At 41.7% G+C, this 20,137-nt stretch overlaps 1 protein-coding gene across 1 annotated transcript; it reads left to right on the plus strand.

The window, feature by feature from the left end:
- Positions 1–938: 938 nt before the first annotated feature.
- Positions 939–17,428, plus strand: LOC140249240 (ATPase family AAA domain-containing protein 2-like). Its single transcript, XM_072330659.1, has 23 exons — positions 939–951; positions 1,038–1,115; positions 1,840–1,950; positions 2,673–2,724; positions 3,338–3,442; positions 4,044–4,152; positions 4,344–4,459; positions 5,776–5,950; positions 6,580–6,668; positions 7,392–7,551; positions 8,197–8,287; positions 8,693–9,007; positions 9,994–10,120; positions 11,004–11,187; positions 11,542–11,727; positions 12,756–12,891; positions 13,038–13,234; positions 14,389–14,548; positions 14,886–15,008; positions 15,100–15,246; positions 16,358–16,731; positions 17,135–17,263; positions 17,390–17,428. Exons 1-23 carry the CDS (start codon positions 939–941, stop codon positions 17,426–17,428), a joined length of 3,216 nt encoding a protein of 1,071 aa, XP_072186760.1.
- The last annotated feature ends 2,709 nt before the right edge of the window (positions 17,429–20,137 follow it).

A 20,137-nucleotide genomic window follows, 5' to 3' on the forward strand; every position in this document is an offset into this window, starting at 1 on the left:
GAGATAACTCTGAGCTGCTAAAATACATGTCTTCTACTACCGTCTCTGAACTGGCTTAAGGCTTTGGAATGGATTTAAAAATCCATTCAAAAGGAGATCCAGTCAAATAAACACTTGTTTCAGGACTCGAGTTTTCTCTCCAAGTCTTATTAAAAGTTCTGATTGAGGGCTGAAGACACAAAGATTATGTGATGCTTTCCATCCTGCTTGTGTAACTTAGCCGTTTTTCAGTCGTTCCTTGCTCTTCTTTCTTATTGCATTCAAGTACTCTTAGAGTTGGCAGATTTAACAAAAGGCAGGGTATGGTTTTCTGTGTTTCTTCTCAGGACCTGGAAGCCCTTTAAATTCAACACTGTCAAAACTGTATGCCATTAAATTACGAAGGTCTACTGTGCGTTTGAGTTATAGGTGCATAGACTATTAAGGTGTTTAAAATTTGCCTTTGGGGTTGGTTTTTGTTTAGATCTGAATTGCTTTTTGTTTCCCTCAAGTTACAGGGTGGTTGAGGTCGGGTAGGACCTGTGGAGGTCATCAGTTCCAATCCCCCTCCTCAGTTGGAACCCCTAGCACTGGTTGCCTAGGAACGCAAAACTCAAACAGAGTTGTTTGCAGTACCTGCAGCATCTCTCACCTGTCTTTGCGAGTTGTTGGGTTTTTCTTGGTTTTGTTCTTTACTATAGCTAGATAAGTGTTTCTTTTTCCTGTTTTTGCCGTGTTGTTGGTTTATTAGCTAGTACGTAGAGTATTTTTAGGTATATAGGAGTATATCTAGGCACATAGAGTATATCTAGGCATTTAACCACTAGAAGTGTATTTAGGTAAGTATTTAACCTGTAAAAGTATGACCTGGGGTAGTTCAGAAATTCTTGTTACAAATTACATGCCATAATCATGATCCTGTTAGATCCTCTTGTGTGTTAATGTGTTTGTGTGTGCGTATGGAGTCCTCTGGTAATATTATTGTGTAGGCAAGCAGGTACGCATATGCCAGTTGTTCTTCACTTTTCTGACTGATCTTTCTTGTTGCTTTTCATTAGGAAACTTTGATATGTATTCCGGTGATAAGAAAGAAATTGAAGGAATTGATGATCCTGACAATCAACAGGAGCTTGAAGGTTCGTTCTGTTTCATTTTCTCTTTACAGTGTTGTAGCCGAAAGCCTCGTTTTCATGGTTTTGAGCAACAGAGAAAGAATTTTCAGGAAGTAACGTAGGCTGCCAGATGTTTGAAAGTCTCCTCCCAAGTGTGAAGATCAGCTGGGCAGAACTTGGTGTTGTCTGTTTTTGTATTTAGCGGATAGTCTATGGAAGCTGCTTTTGAGGCCTGTAATAAGGAGCTTACTCAGTATGAAATGAGATGAATGAGGTTAAGGGCCAAAAGACCACGTTAATTTGGAAGTGCTGGGTAATGATCCTTATGGGAGGCCTGGGCACAGCTAGAACATGGGAGGTAGATTGCTATGGTTATTCTGACCATTGTAGAACATTAAAACTTTGTCAGGAAACACTGGATTGAAATAACAAGTAATGACTTTCTGAACTAGCTGTTTTCAGAGGAGCTGCCTTTTAGCTAAGCACGGTGACAGAGTTTCACTATAAAACAGCATGATGGAAAGAAACCTAATGGTTTGTGAGAACACTGTCTATACAGTGTGCTTCTCTGCTTGGATTAGGAACTTCTGAAATGTGTTGCATGAATTTGTTTTGAGGTTTTCCAGGTCTGCTGTATAGTTTGGGTGATGGTGACAGTAAAAGCAACAGGCGCCTGTGTAGTGCATGTTTGTTTTAGGACCATTTGCAACTGTTCCTAACAATTTAATATCGCACTGTTGTTTGCTAGTGTCATCAGAAGGAATTGAGGGTAAAGAAGATGATGATGTTGAAGATAATCAAAAGCGTTATCACCTCCGCCAGAGGAAAACTGTTGTGCCCTACCAAGCTCCTTTAGAAAGTAGGTTATGTTCATGGTTTCTTGTATGAGTTTATTTCTTGCACAGAAGTGAAATTAATATCTAGTTATACTCAGTACCATTTAATACTGTAAATCTTTAATACTGTAGTACTTCATTCTGTCAGTAAATTCTGGTGCTGTCAAATGCATGTGTCTTGTGCATGTTTTATTTCTGTGCCAAGGCTTACTTGCCGATCTTTTTCATTCGCTTTGCTGTATTGCATTTGCACATTTGAATTTTCTGATTTTAAGTGAAGGGAGTAAAGAACTAAAAATGAAAGGTGACCTATCTGTCCTTGAAATAATAGTTATCATCCTTAGAGTTGGAAGGGACCTTGAAAGGTCATCTTGCCCAGCTCCCCTGCAAGGAACAGGGACATGTGCAGCTAGATTGGGTTGTCCAGGGCCTGATCCAGCCTTGCCTTGGATGTCTCCAGGAATGGGACATCAGCCACTGGTACACCCTGGGCAACCTTTTTCCAGTGCCTCACCACCATCACTGTAATTAAACAGGCTTGGTAGTCTTGTTCCAATGGCTTTCAAGTCACCTTAAAGGCAGGTATGCGTTTGTTTTTCTACTGTGCACTGATAGAAAATCAAAAAGAATTGAAATTCCTCTGGAATTAGACATGGATGAAACAGATGACATTTCTGAATCCTCTTCTGTTTTACTCTGTCAAATATGCTCTTATCATTTTTCTAAATTCTTTGTTTTTCAACAGGACCGAGACAACGTAAGATCCTTTTTCCCAGCTCAGGGAAACGGCCTAACAGGTGGGTGCATGGCTAGTGATAACTTGTATTTATCTGTAGTGTTTTCAGTTCTGTTGCTCTGTGAGCTTTAAAGGGTTTTCATTTTGTTGGTGGTTCCAGAGTAACCTTATGATGATCACTGTGGTATTCTGAGCCTTTAAAGGAAACCAATCTTTGGATAGGAGGAGGTGGGTACTTGCTGGAATTAAAAACAAAAAAAGCACAGAGAATGCTGTTGATAGGTATATGAGGAGCGTTTTGTTCAGCACTCCTGGAAATAGATGAGGGAAGGAAGTTTTTGAAGCCTAAGTTACACCAGTGAAAAGGGGTTCTGCTTCACAGAGTGGATAATTAGAGCTAGCTGTGTATGTGTCAGGTTGATTGGACAAAATGAGCAATTTGTTTATGTACTTTCTTTGTAAAATGCGTTATACTTTCCCAAGGGGGGAAAAAAGTTAGTTTGGCTGTTCTGAGGAAAATAATGTAATGTGCTTTTGAAAATGGGTAGATAAAAGCACGCTGATCTGGAAAGGTAATGGATGTTGGAGAGTGAGTTCTGAGATAGACAACAGGTAATATCAAACGTTCAGAGAATTCTATTTGTTTTTTAACCTTTTTGTTGAAATGCTTGCAGACTGAGACGTGCAGCCCACCGTTCTAATTCCACCTCGTCATCTTCATCTGATGAGGATGAGGGCGTTGAGAGGCGTCGGATGCACAGCCGTAATGGGACTAAAAGGTTTGTTGCTGTTGTTAGACAGCATGGGGAGGGGTGGATCTGTTTGAGCAGAGATAGCATCTCCCGAACTGTGGAGAGTTATCCTCTTAGTCTTGTATGGTTACTAAGTTGTGGTCATATTTAACCATACCTGTTGACTGTAACCAAACTTTTGAATCTTCAGTTTTTAGAGACTGATTACTTGTAAGCAGTCTGACTGTAAAGAGAAAACAGGGGGAGGAACACCATTTTTTTTTCCTAAGTAAAATCAGACTTCTGTAATTTTCAGGTCCATTTAACATTTCTGCATGTGGAGATACTGGCTCTAAAGCTGTAGTCGGATTTGTGCCATGTTGACTGTCATGGATATTCATAAATGCAGAGATTTGCTTTAAAAAATCAAACAAAAAAACCCAACCCACTGTTTCAGATGAGTGTTTGGAATGTCCACTTTCTGTTCTTTACTCATGGGTGTTAACAAGTGTATGACTTCAAACGAATATTAACTCCATAGGAAGTTTATGTTAATTAATAAGGTCTTCTGCGTTCACTTGCCATCATAGGAACAAATCTTGTATCTGCAATTGAAATCGGACAGCTTTTTCTTCTTAATTGAAATCAGGTGTTCTCCAGTAAACTTTCGGGAGGATGAGCTGAAGGGAGTTCGCAAGGATCGGATGAAACTTGGAAAAAGTCTGGCTGATGTTGAACCAATGCAAATTGACAGTTCGGTAAGTGGTTTTAATGCGCTGTGCCAGTGTTCGTAGAGGCTTTCAGTAATGGGGCATCTACAGCTATGTTTGTCAGTCAAGCAACTTGAGAAATAGCCCAGAACGTTTCCTGCCTGCTGATGTATGATCTTTGGTGACAGCTGAGTTGCTAACTTCTTTAACAAGGTGTGTTCTGTTGATTTGGTCTTCAGGTGCGATTCGATGCCGTGGGTGGTCTTTCTGACCACATTTCAGCTTTAAAAGAAATGGTTGTTTTTCCACTGCTTTATCCAGAGGTGTTTGAGAAATTCAAAATCCAACCTCCAAGGTAACTGATTCAAACCATCCATTGTAAGTCAGCTGTTTTCAGGAGAGTATTCAACCGAGTTATCAGTGTGTTTCTTTGCTTCTTGGCAGCAGTGGGGGGTTGTTTCAGTAGAAGTGAAGGATAATTTCTTTATGATGGATGGGGTCCAGAGTATATGTATATAGGTTTAATCCAAAAGCAGTGTCTTGTCACGTGTAAAGATTTCTTGTCTGGTGTTTGAAAATGAGAACGTACTTGAAAAGAGTCTTGGTGTTATAAAGTTGGGTTGGGGTGTTTTCTGTTTTGAGTTTTATGTACAGGTTATCTTGATTAGCTTGTAAGGAGCAAGAGATTGTCTAATGAAAGTAACTTGTGATTTGTTGCTTGGAAGCCCGCTTCTCTTTCTCACCTTTGATGAAGTCCTCAATATCACTTGTAACGCTTGTTACTTACACCAAGAATGTTGTGGTATTTGTTGTGCTTGGGATAAAGTAAGAAGCTGCCTGTTTCTTGCATAGCTAATCCTGTCAATTATGAAATTGGGTTATTACAGATTCATTGATTATCCTTATATATTCTTAGTCATCAAAACTCAGTCATGGTATACGGACACATGAGTTCAGGCTGTTTGCTTTCGGTAACTTCAGAAGCATTAGAAATAATGCAAAGAGAATCTTCCAGGGCCTTACTTCTAATTCACCGAAGTTCTCATTCAAACAGCAGCACATTTAGTGCTATTTTTAGCTGATGGTCATGTTCATCTGAAATGCAAAATAAATAAATAGACATTTAAGTTTACTGTTTAGCATTAGACTTACTCATTTTTCAGCAGCAACAAGTGGTCCAGGAGACTGAAACCTGTAACTTAAAGCTTTTTAAGAGAGAATGAAGTGCTTTACTAACATGTCTTGCTATCGAATCCATGCTTTTGTGAACACAAAGAGTATGCAGTGTATTGCTAAAGAATGAAGTGGTGCTTCATCTATCAACCACTCCTTCTGGGCAGAAGTTGCTTGTTTGAGCCCAGTTTACTCTAATCACCTGTTTGTCTGCTAGCAGTTTCGGACAAGTCCTTTTGGGGCAGTACAGTTCACTTCTAGAGGTTTTGTAAATCTGAAGTGTCTGCATTATTCATTTGTTTGGCTGCCTTGGGAAATGTGGTAGGAACGCGAAACTTTAAGCTGCTAGGACCTGAACCCAACTTTAGCTATTTGTGATGTCTTAGACGTGAAATGTTTTGGTTCAGTAGGAGGAATTGTTTGTTCTGGGGATGATGGCTGTAAATAAGTTCACTTCACAATGTCTTTTTTCCTATCTGAATTGTGTTTCTATTGCAGAGGGTGTCTCTTCTATGGTCCACCAGGAACTGGAAAGACCCTGGTTGCACGTGCCCTTGCTAATGAATGTAGCCAAGGGAGCAGAAGAGTGGCTTTTTTTATGCAGAAAGGTGCAGATTGTTTAAACAAATGGGTTGGAGAATCCGAAAAGCAACTTCGTTTATTATTTGATCAGGTAAGATTGAAATATGCAGAATATTTTATTCCCAGTTGAAACTGTATTTTTCTGTGATTATCTTTATTAAAAGCATCCTTTTTCTGGGGGTACTTTATGAGGGTTGTTGTTGCTTTTTTTCCCCCACTGAAATGGGAATGTCAGTGTTTGCTTTTGCAATGCCTCCACAGTCAGGGAGCTGGATCGGGGGCTTGAAATGGGGAAAGATCTAAATGAGGAAAGCTTTTGAATCTTAAAAATGCCCTCCCACCAGAACAGCCATAGATTACGCTGCAGGAGACGAGATGAAGGCTTTAGATGGGACAGAAACAGCTGCTGTCTGAAAGCAGGGTTATTTAAATTCATAAGGTTTTCTCCATGACCTGTAATTGACTTAAGTTCTGACTGTTCTTTATGGTGGCCATAGAGCTGTAACAACAACTGGTATGATTTGTTCCAGTCACCTGGTCAAAATAGGTTTACCTAGACCAGTGCTTTCCGTTCCTTATGTCAGATCCTCCAAGTCAGTAAGTAGAGATCCCTGACTTTAGTCTAAAAGATCTAGTTTCAGTGACTTTCCAAGCATAATGTCTTTCTGTATTTTCTTTTTAAGTCGTGCTGTTTTACAGTATTACTGTTTTTCACTCTAGGCATACCAGATGAGACCTTCTATAATATTCTTTGACGAAATTGATGGCCTTGCGCCCGTACGGTCCAGTAAGCAAGACCAGGTTCATAGGTACTATGTTTTCTGTGTCTCCATGGGATTTGCTGGGAGTGGGAGGGGAGATGATGACCACTTGATATTACTCCTTAATTTCACCTGGAAACTTCTAACTCGGTGCTGCTCAAGTGAAGATTGTTTGAGGCAACAGTTGAAAACAGTTCACTTGCCCAGTACTAGCACAAGGTCTGTGTTGCCTTACCTATTTTTGTCTGTCTTCAAATGAGTCCAATCTCAGCCTCTCCATACTACCTTAACTCTTAACAACCCACTGCTAAATCATGTCCCTGAGCACCACGTCCAAACAGGTTTTAAACACTTCCAGTGATGGTGACTCATCAACCATCTCCCTGAGGAGACTCTTCCAGTGCTTAACAACCTTTCTGTAAACTTTTTCCTGATATCCAACCTAAACTTACCCTGGTGCAACTTGAGGCCATTTCCCTTTCTCCTGTCATCTGCCCTGTTCTCACTGTAAGCACCTTTCAGGTATTTGGAAAGAGCAATAAGGTCTCCCCTCAGCCTTCTCTTCCCCAGCCTAAACCCAGTTTCTTTAAGTTGCTTCTCATATGGCATATTTTCCGAGCTGTTCACAAGCCTTGTTGGCCTTCAGAGCTACTCCAGCACCTCAGTGTCCTTTCTGTATTGAGGTGTCCAAAGCTGAACGCAGTACTAAGTCATGTGGGTTGTATCAAAATGTATTTAACCAGTGAATGCAAACTTTATCTTTTCTATTAGCTCCATCGTATCGACACTTCTGGCACTCATGGATGGGTTAGATAGCAGAGGGGAGGTTGTCGTCATTGGTGCGACCAACCGACTAGATTCCATTGATCCAGCATTACGAAGACCTGGACGTTTTGACCGTGAATTCCTCTTCGGCCTCCCGAACAAAGAGGTCAGAAAGTAAATACAACCCTAATGCTAATGTGACAAAGTCCAGTTTTAGAGCAAAAAGTTGTCCAGCTTGCATGAAGGACTGATATCTGGAGACACTATTTCACACTGTGCAGGGCAAATCTGCTGCTGCATGTATATATGTATATATATAATATATGTATATATATATGATGTCAGTTTCACCCAGTAGTTCATTCTGTATTGTTTTTGGTTTCACTGTGACTAGTCAAGAAACACAGGATGTTGCTCATCACTGGTGTGTTTAAGAAGGAATGAAAATGTGAACTGGCTATAAACTACAGTTCTCTCATCTTGAAGGTGAAAGAAGTGGTGTACATCCTCAACAATGACTTTTTGCTTACATAAAGTTTTCTATCATTTCTGGTGATGGAGCATATTCAGGACCTTGCACTTGGCCTTGCTGAACTTTATGAGGTTGACACGGACCCAGCTTCCAAGCCTGTCAAGGTTCCTGTGGATGGCTACCCTTCCCTCTGTAATGTCAACCGCAGCAGATGGGTAGCAGATAAGCAAACTGTGTGCAGTATTTTGAAGGTTTTTGAGGGAGTGTTTTTGTTTCGTTGTTGCTGTTTTTAGGAAAAACACAGGACAAAATAAAAGGCAACAATTTTATTGTTTCCAGGCCAGAAAAGAAATTTTCAAGATTCATACCCGTGACTGGACCCCTAAGCTGTTGGACACGTTTATAGATGAGCTCGCTACAGAATGCGTTGGTAAGACTGAAAACAAAATGGGTTAGTGACTGTGACTGAGTTCTGAGGAATCTGAGCTTGTACCCAGCAGTACCCAGACTGTTGTGTTTTGCTGCAGAACCAATCCACTAGGCAGCTGCCGTGCCTTCGGAGCAGTCAAAATTAGCAGCTTTCATCTCCGTCCTTTTTGTTGTTGTCGTTGTTGTCTCAGCAAATGGAATGGGTTTGGGGCGTCTTCCCCCAGCTGTTTCCTATGTCCTGGCTAGCAGGCAGTGAGCCACAGAAGAAAACATCCCTACCATGCAGTAAATTCTCGGTTAACCCACTCGTTTTTGGGATCGCAAATTCATTCAATGAAGCCCCTTTGAAACCTTGACTTGTGTTTTGTCCAAGACTGATGTAACAGTTAATTCTTTGTTTCTTTAGGGTACTGCGGTGCTGATATAAAATCTTTGTGTGCTGAGGCCTCTCTGTGTGCCCTCCGGCGACGCTACCCCCAGATCTACTCGAGTAGCGAGAAACTGCAACTAGATGTCAACTCTATTGAAATAAATGCCAGGGATTTTGCGCTGGCTATGCAGAAGATCACTCCGGCGTCACAGAGAGCTGTGCCTTCACCGGGCCGAGCGCTGTCACCTATTATGCAGCCGCTTCTAGGAAATACGCTCTTGGAAATTTTACAGGCCATACAAAGAGTATTTCCGCATGCAGAGCTTGCGCTGAAGAAGGACCAGCAGCAAGGTATAATAAGAAGAGTATAATAGGTATTATAAGGTATAATACGAGAGGTGTAATAAGGTATAATAAGAGAGTATAATAATAACTTTATGGTTTTGCCCAAGCAAAAGCTTCTGATTTGTGCAGTCCATGTACACAAACATATCAGACATAATGGTGATAGAATTCTATTATTTGCATGTGCACACTTTTGTTATGGGAATAATTGGAATACAGTGCATAGCATTTATTCTGGATGCCAAAGTGAAATGTGAGGTGGAAGTCCTGAAGGCCTCGATACATAGGAGAGGACTTCACATTCTCTACTCAAGCATCCTGTTTCTGACAGTTGCTAACAACTTTAGCCATGGACAGAAGGACTGAAATTAAGGCTCATTCCAGCCCTGATTAATGGGGATCCCTGAAGAGTTGCATGCTGATTTCTGGAGAATTTTCTACTAGTGTTACTCCCAGCGGAGTTGTAGTTTCATTTGCATTGGTAAAATAGGAACAGAAAAGGGGACTTTTAATTGCCCTGCCCTTCTGTTGCCTTCCTTCTGTTGTCTTTTCCTTCAGGGATCTTTAAGGGTCCTTAATTAGAAGATGGGTTTGTCACTGTCGTGATTCAGTAGTCCTAGACCAGGGAGTCTGTGGCCACTACATCCTTATCTCCATGCTTCCACTGTGGGAACCTGTTCCAGGAAGTAATGGCCTTGTTGGATTATTTTTTTCAGCTCTTTAAGAACTACCGAAATTGTTCCTAATTATATTTATTCTATGGGGAATAGAATGAACCACAGAGAAACATACCTTATGCACATTGTGGAACTTAAGGGAGCAGCACTGCAGAGACGTGCAGCCTCCATAGGTGTGTAGCAGGATGATCTGTAGGAAATAGCAGTCAGCGTGTGATGTAAAATGAAGAAGAAGTTTTGACACTCATTTTGAAGCTGAAGAGAAAGAGATACAGACTACGTAGGAAAAAATAACGAGCCTCTCTTGTCTTTCAGGCAGTTTAAATTCTATCTTAAGTGGTGATACAACTGACAGAGGTGATGAATTGCCCTCAATCTTTGAAGAGAATGCAACAGGCAAAATGATTTGCAGACCGCAGGGAAAATTCCTCGATTTTAGTAGGTAAATGTCTGTCCCAATTGCGTTTAATTTCTACCTTTTAAGGAGTTTTGGCTGTTATAAATGTGAGGAGTGGTAGATGTTGAAGTAGAATAAATGTGTGTGTTGAGGGGGTGATAGATATTTGCAAGAAGCATGAAGGTACTGAATTTCTAATCCAGTACATTGCTAGAACCGATTCAGAGCTGTAAAACCCAGCCTTCTTTACCTAAGCTGAGTGATCCTCAGGCTATTAGATCGTGTTGATTTACTCCATGGCATTCTCCAAAACATTCAAAACAGCGGAACTCTGCTATCTATTCTTTCATCTTAAAAAGCCTGTATGGATTTGTGTAGCCATCCTTTGCCTGTCTGTTTTCCAGGGTTGTTAAACCAGTAGCAAATTGCTTAATAAGAACTCAAACTGTCTTTGTTGCCATTCAGTGACTAACTTCTGTTAATCTTTTGATATTGTCACATGGAAGCCAAGTAAGCCCATAGCTCAGAGATTAGGTTATGTCACTGCAGCCAAATCAAGCTTTTTTTTCTCAGTCCTATTGCTGAGCTTGATGAGCTTGAGCCCTGATGAAGATTAGTGTCTGGGTGGCAGTGATATCCAGATTGCTGCGTGCAGGAAGTTGCTATACTTGCCCATCTCAGGTAACTGGCTGGTTGTCCTGTGTGTGTTTAGCTGGGCAGTCTCCGTGTGCAATTTAGGAGCCATTATTTAAAACAACCAGGTGAGTAGCAGACATGGCAGGGATTGGCAGGACGTGGGTTTTGATAGACTTCCTGGTCACAGAAGTTGACTTGCTGGAAAATGAAGGGGATCACAAATATATCCAGATAGAACTTGGAACATCTGTGTCTATCAGTTCTTATTTTTATTTTATGGTTCTTTTTCTAGGAAAGCTTACTGGCAGCCTACATCCTGCAGGCCACACCTGCTCTTAGTAGGAAAGGCAGAATATGGGCAGACATCCCACTTGGCACCTGCGGTATTGCATGCTCTGGAAATATTTCCAGTTCATACTTTGGACATGGCGGCTTTATTTGTCAGCATGTCATCACCTGAAGAGACGTGTGCACAGGTACCTGTTATTATTAGTCTTGAATCTCACAACCTCATTGATTAAGTGTAAACAGTCAGATGTGTTGTAAGATGAGCAAAATCCATTGCTAGAGGCAATTCTGTTTATGTCTGAAAAATCAGCTTTCTTTTTGACTTAGTCCTAAACAACAGGGATGTTGTACGTGGCCGTATTTTCCATCGCAAATTTAGCAGTAAGGGTGCCACAGGAACCTGAAAGGTGCTGCTAATAAACCTTTCTTTGTGGCAAGAAATCCAGCTCATCTCTGTAGGATTCAGAAAGTAGTTTTCAGTTATTGATTAGCAGCCTATTCTACATGGTTGAGTTGTCTCATCCAAGCTTTTGTTTTGCTAGTTGATCCGAGAAGCGCAGCGGACAGCACCAAGCATAATTTATATCCCACGTATCCATCTGTGGTGGGACAACGTTGGAGCTACAGTCAAAGCGACTTTTACATCTCTAATTCAAAACATTCCATCTTTTGCTCCAGTCTTGCTGCTTGCAACAGCGGATATACGTCACAGAGATCTCCCAGATGAGGTATTTCTGTCAATGCTTCTCTTAACTCTTTATTCAGTTTCTTGTTTTAGGAGCACTTGAGGCATTGGAGTACTGTGCTTTCTGAAACGTATACTGTCATGACTTAGGCCTCCTAACAAATCCCTCCAACTTTGCTTAGAATAAGAATGCTGAAAGCAAACTCCAGTGTTTTCTGAGTCAAATGACTGAGCCAACATTTCCCCTCTTCTCACAAGCACGTAAGGTAAATTTACTTCCGATAGTAGATACCTAACTGCCTTGCAGTCACTCAGATCACTCTGTCAAGATTGCTACCTCCATTGCAAGGACTGCACAAAGAGATATTTTCAGCGAGATCGTTTCATCTGACGTTCTGCCATTGCATAGTAGCGTGGCTAAAACGCTAGTAATGAAATTTAATTTAGAATAAATTAAGGTTGAAACATTTCTAGAAGGAAAAAAAATCCACCTCTTTCTCTGTAAGGGCTAAAGATTCAAGGCTTTAAAATTGGAAGCTAAGTTCCAACTTCTTTCTAAGTAACTTTGGAGTCAGTTTTTTGTTGTATCCCTGAATAAACTTCAGTAAGCGTACATGCGTAACTGTAGACTGCTAAGGGTCTGCATTAAAGTGTTCCACATAAAAACATGCTGTTTTCACTCTGGTTACTTTATCTCAGTGCTCAAAGGGGACGATGGTATTACCTAGGTGTGTTTGTGATGAAGTGCGTGAGTTTCCACAAAAGTTTTTGTACTGGTAAATAAATTCCTTCCAAGGTAATATTGAAATTCTTTCCCTGCCTTTTGATAGTGGAGATAGAAAATTGGGCTGCGCCTTAGAAGCGTGCAAATGGAGACCTTGTTTACATACAGAAATAAAAGCTTACCAGGAAGCTCTCTCGTGTCTACTGAACCCTCTCCCTTCCTTCTCTAGCCACCATGCAGGTTCCAATTAAATGACAGTAAGGGAAGTCGGTACAAAGTGAGCGGTCTTAGATGTAGCGAATGTCACAGCAATCCCGGTGCATCATACAGTGTTCTTCATGCTTTAGGTACAAGTGTTGTTTGACAGTGATTTTGGAGAAGTTTTCCATGTCCAGCCTCCTGAAAAGGAAGAAAGAAGAACATTTTTTGAGGATTTGCTTTTGTACCAAGTTGCTAAACCTCCCGCTTCCAAAAAGAGAGCAGGTTAGGATATTCTGCATCTAAAGCGTTCCTAAGTGCAAGTTACTAGCTGTTCAGTATTTGCTTGGGTGTTAATTTTCTATGAGTACTTTTGCGTGTGCTTGTATTTGAGTACTTGACGTTGGCTAAAATTGTCTGATGAATTGAAGCAGGGCAGACATTGGAAGCACTGCCTGTTGTACCGCCACCTGAACGTCCACCTCTGACAGAGGAAGAAATGAATGCTCTGGAGGAGCAGGAGGAAGACACCTTGCGTGAACTTCGAATTTTCTTGAGGGACGTCACTCACAGACTCGCCACCGACAGACGTTTCAGGGCCTTTACCAAGCCTGTTGACCCAGAGGAGGTAAAGTGACATTGGTCTCTAATGCCATTTCATGCGTGTGTGCATTATCATTTCTCAGTGTTTGTGAGCTATGTGGAGGAAGGGTTCTCTTTGTTTTTAGGACTGTGATCTTAGCAATGTAATGAGAAGCAAGAAGAGCTTTTACCTTCGCTGTTTCCTCGAGGCTCTCAGCTGTCTGTTGTTTGAATACTCACTCAAAGCTGTGTTTTTGTTCTAAAACATCAGACCAAAAGCCAACACGGTTTGCTCTTGAAAAGACTTTTGATAAGGCATGCTGTAGCTCTGGAAAACATAGAGGCATCTTTCTTTATAATCACAAACTTTGTTCATAGGAGTATTTTACTAAGGCCTAAAGTGCTTTTGTGGACTGCCCAATGTTTCTGTGGGAGCAGGGGTAGAAGCAGCAGTTTGTAAAATGTTGAGGTTCTATTCTCTGTTTTCTCTGGGGATGCTCATCATGGGATCATCCATAAGCATTGAGTGGTTTCGTCTTTCTCCCGTGTACTTCTTAGGTCTTTTCTCCTTTAATGTGCTGAATAAGTCTAAACCAGGGGTGTATCATTACAAGTCAGCTGTAATTTTCATATAGCTGTGTACCAGCAAAGTCCTGTTCTCTTAGGGATCTGCTGACTTGTCTTTTGCTTTTCCCCTAGGTTCCAGAGGGGTGAATACTCTAAACAACTATAGATGCCCTCATCTCAGCTAGTCATTAGGCTCCTCTTACAGTCTGAGTAAAGCAGCCCGCGTCTCTGGGTCCAGTTATCTCGTTCTGAAGTAGATGCCCAGCGTTGGCATTTCAAAGGTGCAATTCATGCAGCCTTTCTCTCGTTGCCAGCAACAAAAACAATGTTGGGTGACTTCCTTAGTCATCTTTGCTGTGATTTTTTGAGGCAAAGTGAAATGAATCCACCGTGGCTGTCTGTTTTGTACTATCTGTGTGCTTCTGACATTCCTGTTTCTTTATTCCCCTTCTAGCAAGTTGCAAAGAGCCCTCCCATTTCCCAGCAGATTACTGGTTAATTTCAGTATCTCTGATGTCACAAATATTTGGGGCTTTTGAGAAGGCACTTTAATTAAAGTGTTTAAAATACAGAATTTTGGTAGATGACGTGTGAGTCCAATAAACCCTCTGAACGCTTCTGTTTCATTTGTAGGTGCCCGACTATGACACAGTTATTAAGCAGCCAATGGATCTTTCAACAGTTTTGTCTAAGATTGACTTGCACCAATACCTGACTGCGGGAGATTTTCTGAAAGATATCGACCTCATCTGTAGTAATGCTTTAGAATACAACCCGGATAAAGACCCTGGAGGTGAGTTAGCACTTTTGATCTTTGTGAAATGCACAGATGGATGAACGGTGTGTGTGCCTTGCATCAGATCCTTTTCAACATCCACTGACAGCATTGCTTGCCAGGTTGTAAATCTAATAGAGCTCAACCACTTGGATGTGGGATGTAAATGTTCATGTAAATATTAATCATTTAACTAGTGTTTTTGCTTTGCAATTTAGCTTTCCTATTGTTACACTAAAAATGTTCCCTGAGATGCTCTTTCAGAAACTACCAGTGCAGAGCAACGTTTTTCTGTGTGATCAGAAGAGTTTCAGTGCCTGGTAGAAAAGACTAAATCCTGCCTGTAAAATTCCAGATCGTCTCGTTAGACACAGAGCTTGTAGTTTGAAAGACACCGCGTATTCCATTGTCAAGGGAGAAATAGATGAAGACTTTGAACAACTTTGTGAAGAAATTAAAGCATCTCGTAAGAAAAGAGGTACGTGTTGTGAGGCTCAGCATTTTAAGTCTTGTCTCTGTATTTGCAACTGAAAATGCAAGATAAACTTCTTTCTGTTCTTTATTGCAAGGCTGCATCTCTTCAAGGTACGCTCCAGCTTTCTACACAGTAGAAAAGGAAAATTCTGCTCCTGGATATAGGAAATCAGATGCAAAGGGCAGTGAGAAAACAAAGATGACAGTGGCACCTGTAGATGCCAGTACACCGCTCTCCAATGGCAAGTTGCAATTTACTCGGACTTCCTGGGTGAACTTGCTAATGTCATTGATATCTCCTGTGTTATTGTGACATAAAAAGAGAAACCGACCATGCCGGTGGTTTAATGTTTTTGAATTGACTTCAGAAAGTGAATAAATTCAGAGGTCGTCCATTCAGTTTGGCTATGAATTCAAGTTCAAGTAAGAAGTTGGTTTACCAGCCTAAAACACTGGCCTTGATGGCTCAGCTGACGCTGAATGGCTCCTAAATTGTTAATTCTTAGTATCATGATTTCTGAATGCTCAACTATTTCTCAGTTATATGAAAGAGCATCTTCCCCTTCCCTTCTGTCCCCAGAACGCTAAAGTATTTGCTGCCTCTTTACTGCTATTTCCAGCTGAAGGGTGAAAGTGAAGAAAAACCGATTAGCTATAAAAATAGAGATGAAAAGGGAACAGCCGTTATTTCTTCCTGCTCCTTTGAGTAGGGCATGAAGAGGCTTTGGCTTCTTTCCATTGAAACACATGACATGTTGTAAAGATTCCTGGTCTCACGGGTGAGTGGGAATCTTGGCCACTGACTTCATTCATGCTTTGCGCAGTCCTGTGTAAATACAAAGCACGGTGAGCTCTTCTGTTGGGCAAAACCACAAAGTTTGTTTTTAACAAGGTTAGCAGAATCAGAAAGCGTATGAGGTGTAAGTCTTTTCAGGCTGTTTTTTTCTCCTATAAATCTTGCGTTAAAGTTTTCTATTTAATTAAGCTCTTCTTAATATGCATTTAGTGTTCAAAGACCACAGCTTGATAGCAGGTTTAAAAGCTTTCTGGCTGTTCATCTATGTTATTTGTGTCATAAGATAGTAAATGTCTTACCTTGCTTTGTAGGAATAATCATCTACCTGTAACGTCTACAAGATGACTATTTTGTGAATGAGATTATGCAGTTGACTTTTTAATCTTTAATAGCAAATGGACTCTGTTAACTTTAAATCCTTTCTGAACACAGGGAGAAGGACAACTGTGCTTCAATTCTTCTGACTGTTTTCCTTGTAAAGTAAAATGAAGATGATGGATTTGGAATGAATTCTCTTGGTAATCTTTTGGTTTACTTTTCCTGCTGTTTCTTTGTAGATGCATCAAAAAGGAAACGCAGAAGAAACAAATGCTCTTCATCCACTGCAGCAAAGAGAAAAAGGAGTGTTCAGTTCAACAAAGAGAATAAAGTTCCCAGAGATGACCTAAATGAGAGCGATGGAGAAGATTTTCCAGCAAACTGTATTTCTAACACAGATCAGACTGAATTCCAATCCTCACAGGATTCTAGTCGGGAAGAAAGTGAAACAGTTCTTCAGGAACGACAGACAAACAGCAATGAGAGAGAGGGGGGACTTTTTGATATGGATGCGCCTGCTGATGATAAGGAGAGGCAGATGAATGATGAGAAAGTGATGGACATTGTGACAGAGTCAGCTGCTGTAGTGATGGTGGATTGCCGTGAGCTCCTAGTATGCCTGATTTCAGCTTCTTAAATTCTGGGATAGCACATATTTTTGCTATATGTACAATTAGGAAATAAGGCAGTTGTTAACCAGTGCCAATTAAAACAGTTAATGGCAGGGACATACGGAATGAGAAGTAATTCAACCTCTCATGGACTGTGATTGTGTTTCCACACCTACAGCTGCTGTAGATTACTGTAGGCTGCTGTCGGTACTTTGGTGAATGCTGTCTTAAGAGACAGCCTCTCTGCCTCGCTGTTCAAATTCAGCCAGCCCTTTTACCTTAAAACAACCCACTGACGGCCTGTTAGTACTATCGCTTATAAACATTACTGCTAAGCTTCCAAAGACAAGCGAGCCAAGGATCTCTTGCTGTTCTAAACTTGTATTTTTTCCTTTTTTTCCTCAGCAACTGTTGGATATGGTCACCGAGCTGACGGAGGGAGCTGATATATTTCGTTTTGAAAAACTATATGCTCGAATTAGTCAGTGTATTTATCAGCATCGGGAAGATTATGACAAAAGTGCATTACTGAAGGTAATTTTGGTCTTACAGCATGTCATTGTGAATTCTTTGTGCATTTTGTGGAAAAGTAGAACGTGTTTATCAGTTTTATTTCTGCTTACTAATAGTATTTTATCTGTTGTTTTTTTTTCTCCTTAGGTACTGAAGAAAGAAATTAAAGCCTTAGCACCAGTATGATCCACAACATGCTATAGATTTCTGTTCTGCTAAGTTGTTTTCATTGCATAGTCCTCTGTTGTTTTTGTGTATAATATAGTACTTTACGGATATGAAATAAATTTAAGATATATTTTTAAAGTTCAGAAACTCTTTTTAAAGGCTTCTATTTTGTATTCTTTCCCCGTATTTGTTGATGTTCTGTGATGAATAGTGAGCTCGGACAGGAGGAGTACGGTCTTTTGAGCTCAGTATGTTCAGCTGTCCTCTCCAATACAGCACCTTAGCCTTGTGTCGTGTGCTTTGTGAAGTGCTGCAGGCAGTGCCTTTGTCTCAGTGTAGATGCGAATGTCTTCCAGATGCTTCCAGTGCCTCTTCCTAACAATGGTTATGGTACCTTAGAGTTGAATTAAATTTGTAAATAACTTTCTTAAGCGACGAAGAGAGAATTCTATTTGTCTACTTGTTAAAATTAACTATATTTCACCGGGAATTTATGTAAGTAATATCAGAGCAAGACTCTGTTTCGAAGGTAGATTCCTCTGCAAACCAGGGGAGAAAAGTAACGTGACCATTTTTTACATGAGCCTAATTACATAATGACCAAGTATGTAGCAGTATCTGTTGCTGCCATGGCACTGAATGCCTAACGGAGAGCGATCCCTGAGCGTGTTTTCTTATACATGTTTTCTTGTTTCTTATTACCATGTCCCAGCATTTCTCATCTATGCGGGATTTTTTTTCATCTGCATTGTTTGGATGAATGAGAAATGAATGTCTGTTTCTTTCTTTCTATTTATTAAAGTTCTTAATAAAGCTCTTCAGACTCGTGCTGTTTATGTGAGCTGCTCACCTTGTTTATGGTGTATTGCTCATGTGGCAATGGCAAATGCCATTCCAGGAAGAAAAGCGTACATGAAAAATGCACCTCAGTATCTGTTACATTGGAAATGTACTAATGGAGTCAACTTTGCTTTTCCCGGACTTGTTCTGCAGCTTGGTTAGTATCACAGATTTGATTGGGGTGTGCATGTGGTTTGCCCTCATCCGCTTTAGAGTGGATTTATCTAGTCTTCATAATGGAGGTAGAGCAGAGCAGTCCCCAGTCTTATCTCCAAGTTTCTGAGGTGCTCATGCTGTGCTTCCCAGGTTCTCCTCATCCCTTCCCACCATCTGGCATCCAAGGAGTGACTGGGAAGGAGGAACCAGCAGCATTCCTCTCACCCAAATATACTGTTGGCCAATGAGAGGCAGGTGTTGGTGGCCCAGCAGTGGATGTTGAACGTGCCGACCGCTATTCTGATCCACGTTGTCGTGTGACAGATGGCAGCAGAGGGGCAACCTCATCTGATACAACAGTGTGTGATATGGAAGTGTGTAGGAAGTGAAGGTGTGGAATTGAATTCCTCCACGTGAAACAAATGGCACTGTGGCATTGATGGATGCTTGCTGAATGTTTATGGACATTGAATGGGATGCGAGCACAGGGAAGTGAAACGCTGAAAAGCAGTAGGTGAGCTCCAGTGGTGCACATCTTTATGAGCATGGTCTGCAGCTGTGCACTGCTGGCAAATGTACGTAGCTGACAGTGGTGACTGATGAAAAACAGCGGTTCTTAGCTGGGAATTGCTCTATCCTCCAGCGTTACTGTGCTCTTGGTGTGTTGTCATTTCCACGGTGTCATGGTTTTGTGCTGTTGCTGTCTATTCTACATCATGACATCATGTGCAGTATGAATCATTAACTGAGGGTACAAATAGTGGCAAACTGTTTTGGTGGTGTAAGAAAGTGTAGTTGTTAATGGCATACAGAAGTGTAACAGAGGGTATGTGGAAGTGTAACAGAGGGTATGCAGAAATGTAACAGAGGGTATGCGGAAGTGTGGAAGGTTCATGCTCCAGTTCTGTGGAATGGCAGCATCCCAAGTACTCAGCTCTTGGAGGAGAACTACATATTCCAGGGGACGACGCGGCCAGAGACGAATCACGAATCACACGAATCAGAGACGAAGACACATATATAATCTCACTCCCGGGCTGGCACGTCCTTCTTTTTGCTCTGTCTATCTCTCAGAGCGCTCCGGCCCTGTTGTCTCTCTCTCGCAACGTTCCAGCCTCGTCACCTAGAGATCACAGTAGGCCTCCCAGTTCTCGGGGACTCTTTCTTTCTCTCTCTCTCTCCGTCTTGTTCGATTTATTAGCCACAGTTATATTGTATCATATTGTTATCTTGTATTCCAATATCGTATTTAGTAAAATAAGTTTTCTCCTTAGATTGCTGCCACTGTTTTTGTCCATTCCTCTCCTTCCCTTCATTTCCAAGGGCAGCAGCCTCTGTACTAGGTAAACCTAGGTAACCTGCGACACACGGAAATCAACAGGAGGCATTACTTTCGGAGCAGCCTTCGTAGGATGTCATCACGGCGCGTTGAGAAGTACTCATTGGGACCTACAGCGCCGTGACCGAGATGGCTGGAAGCAGATGATGCCCAAGTTCCATCTCTAGCCAGAGAAACGGGGCCGCGCGGATTCTCTCTTCCCCCTCCGCCCGCGGCCCGGCGGCTCGAGATACGCAGCGCTGCCGTCGCTCCGGGCCGGGCACGTGCGGGCAGCCGCGGGTCGCAGAAGCCCACGGCCCGCGCGGCGGCCGCAGCCGGGCACTAAGTTGGCGGCCGCGGGCCCGGAGCGGCCTCCGCCGGGTGTCCGCCGCTGACGGGCGGGGCGGCGGCGA

The sequence above is a fragment of the Excalfactoria chinensis genome, chromosome 2, assembly GCF_039878825.1.
Source record: "Excalfactoria chinensis isolate bCotChi1 chromosome 2, bCotChi1.hap2, whole genome shotgun sequence".
Taxonomy (NCBI): domain Eukaryota; kingdom Metazoa; phylum Chordata; class Aves; order Galliformes; family Phasianidae; genus Excalfactoria; species Excalfactoria chinensis.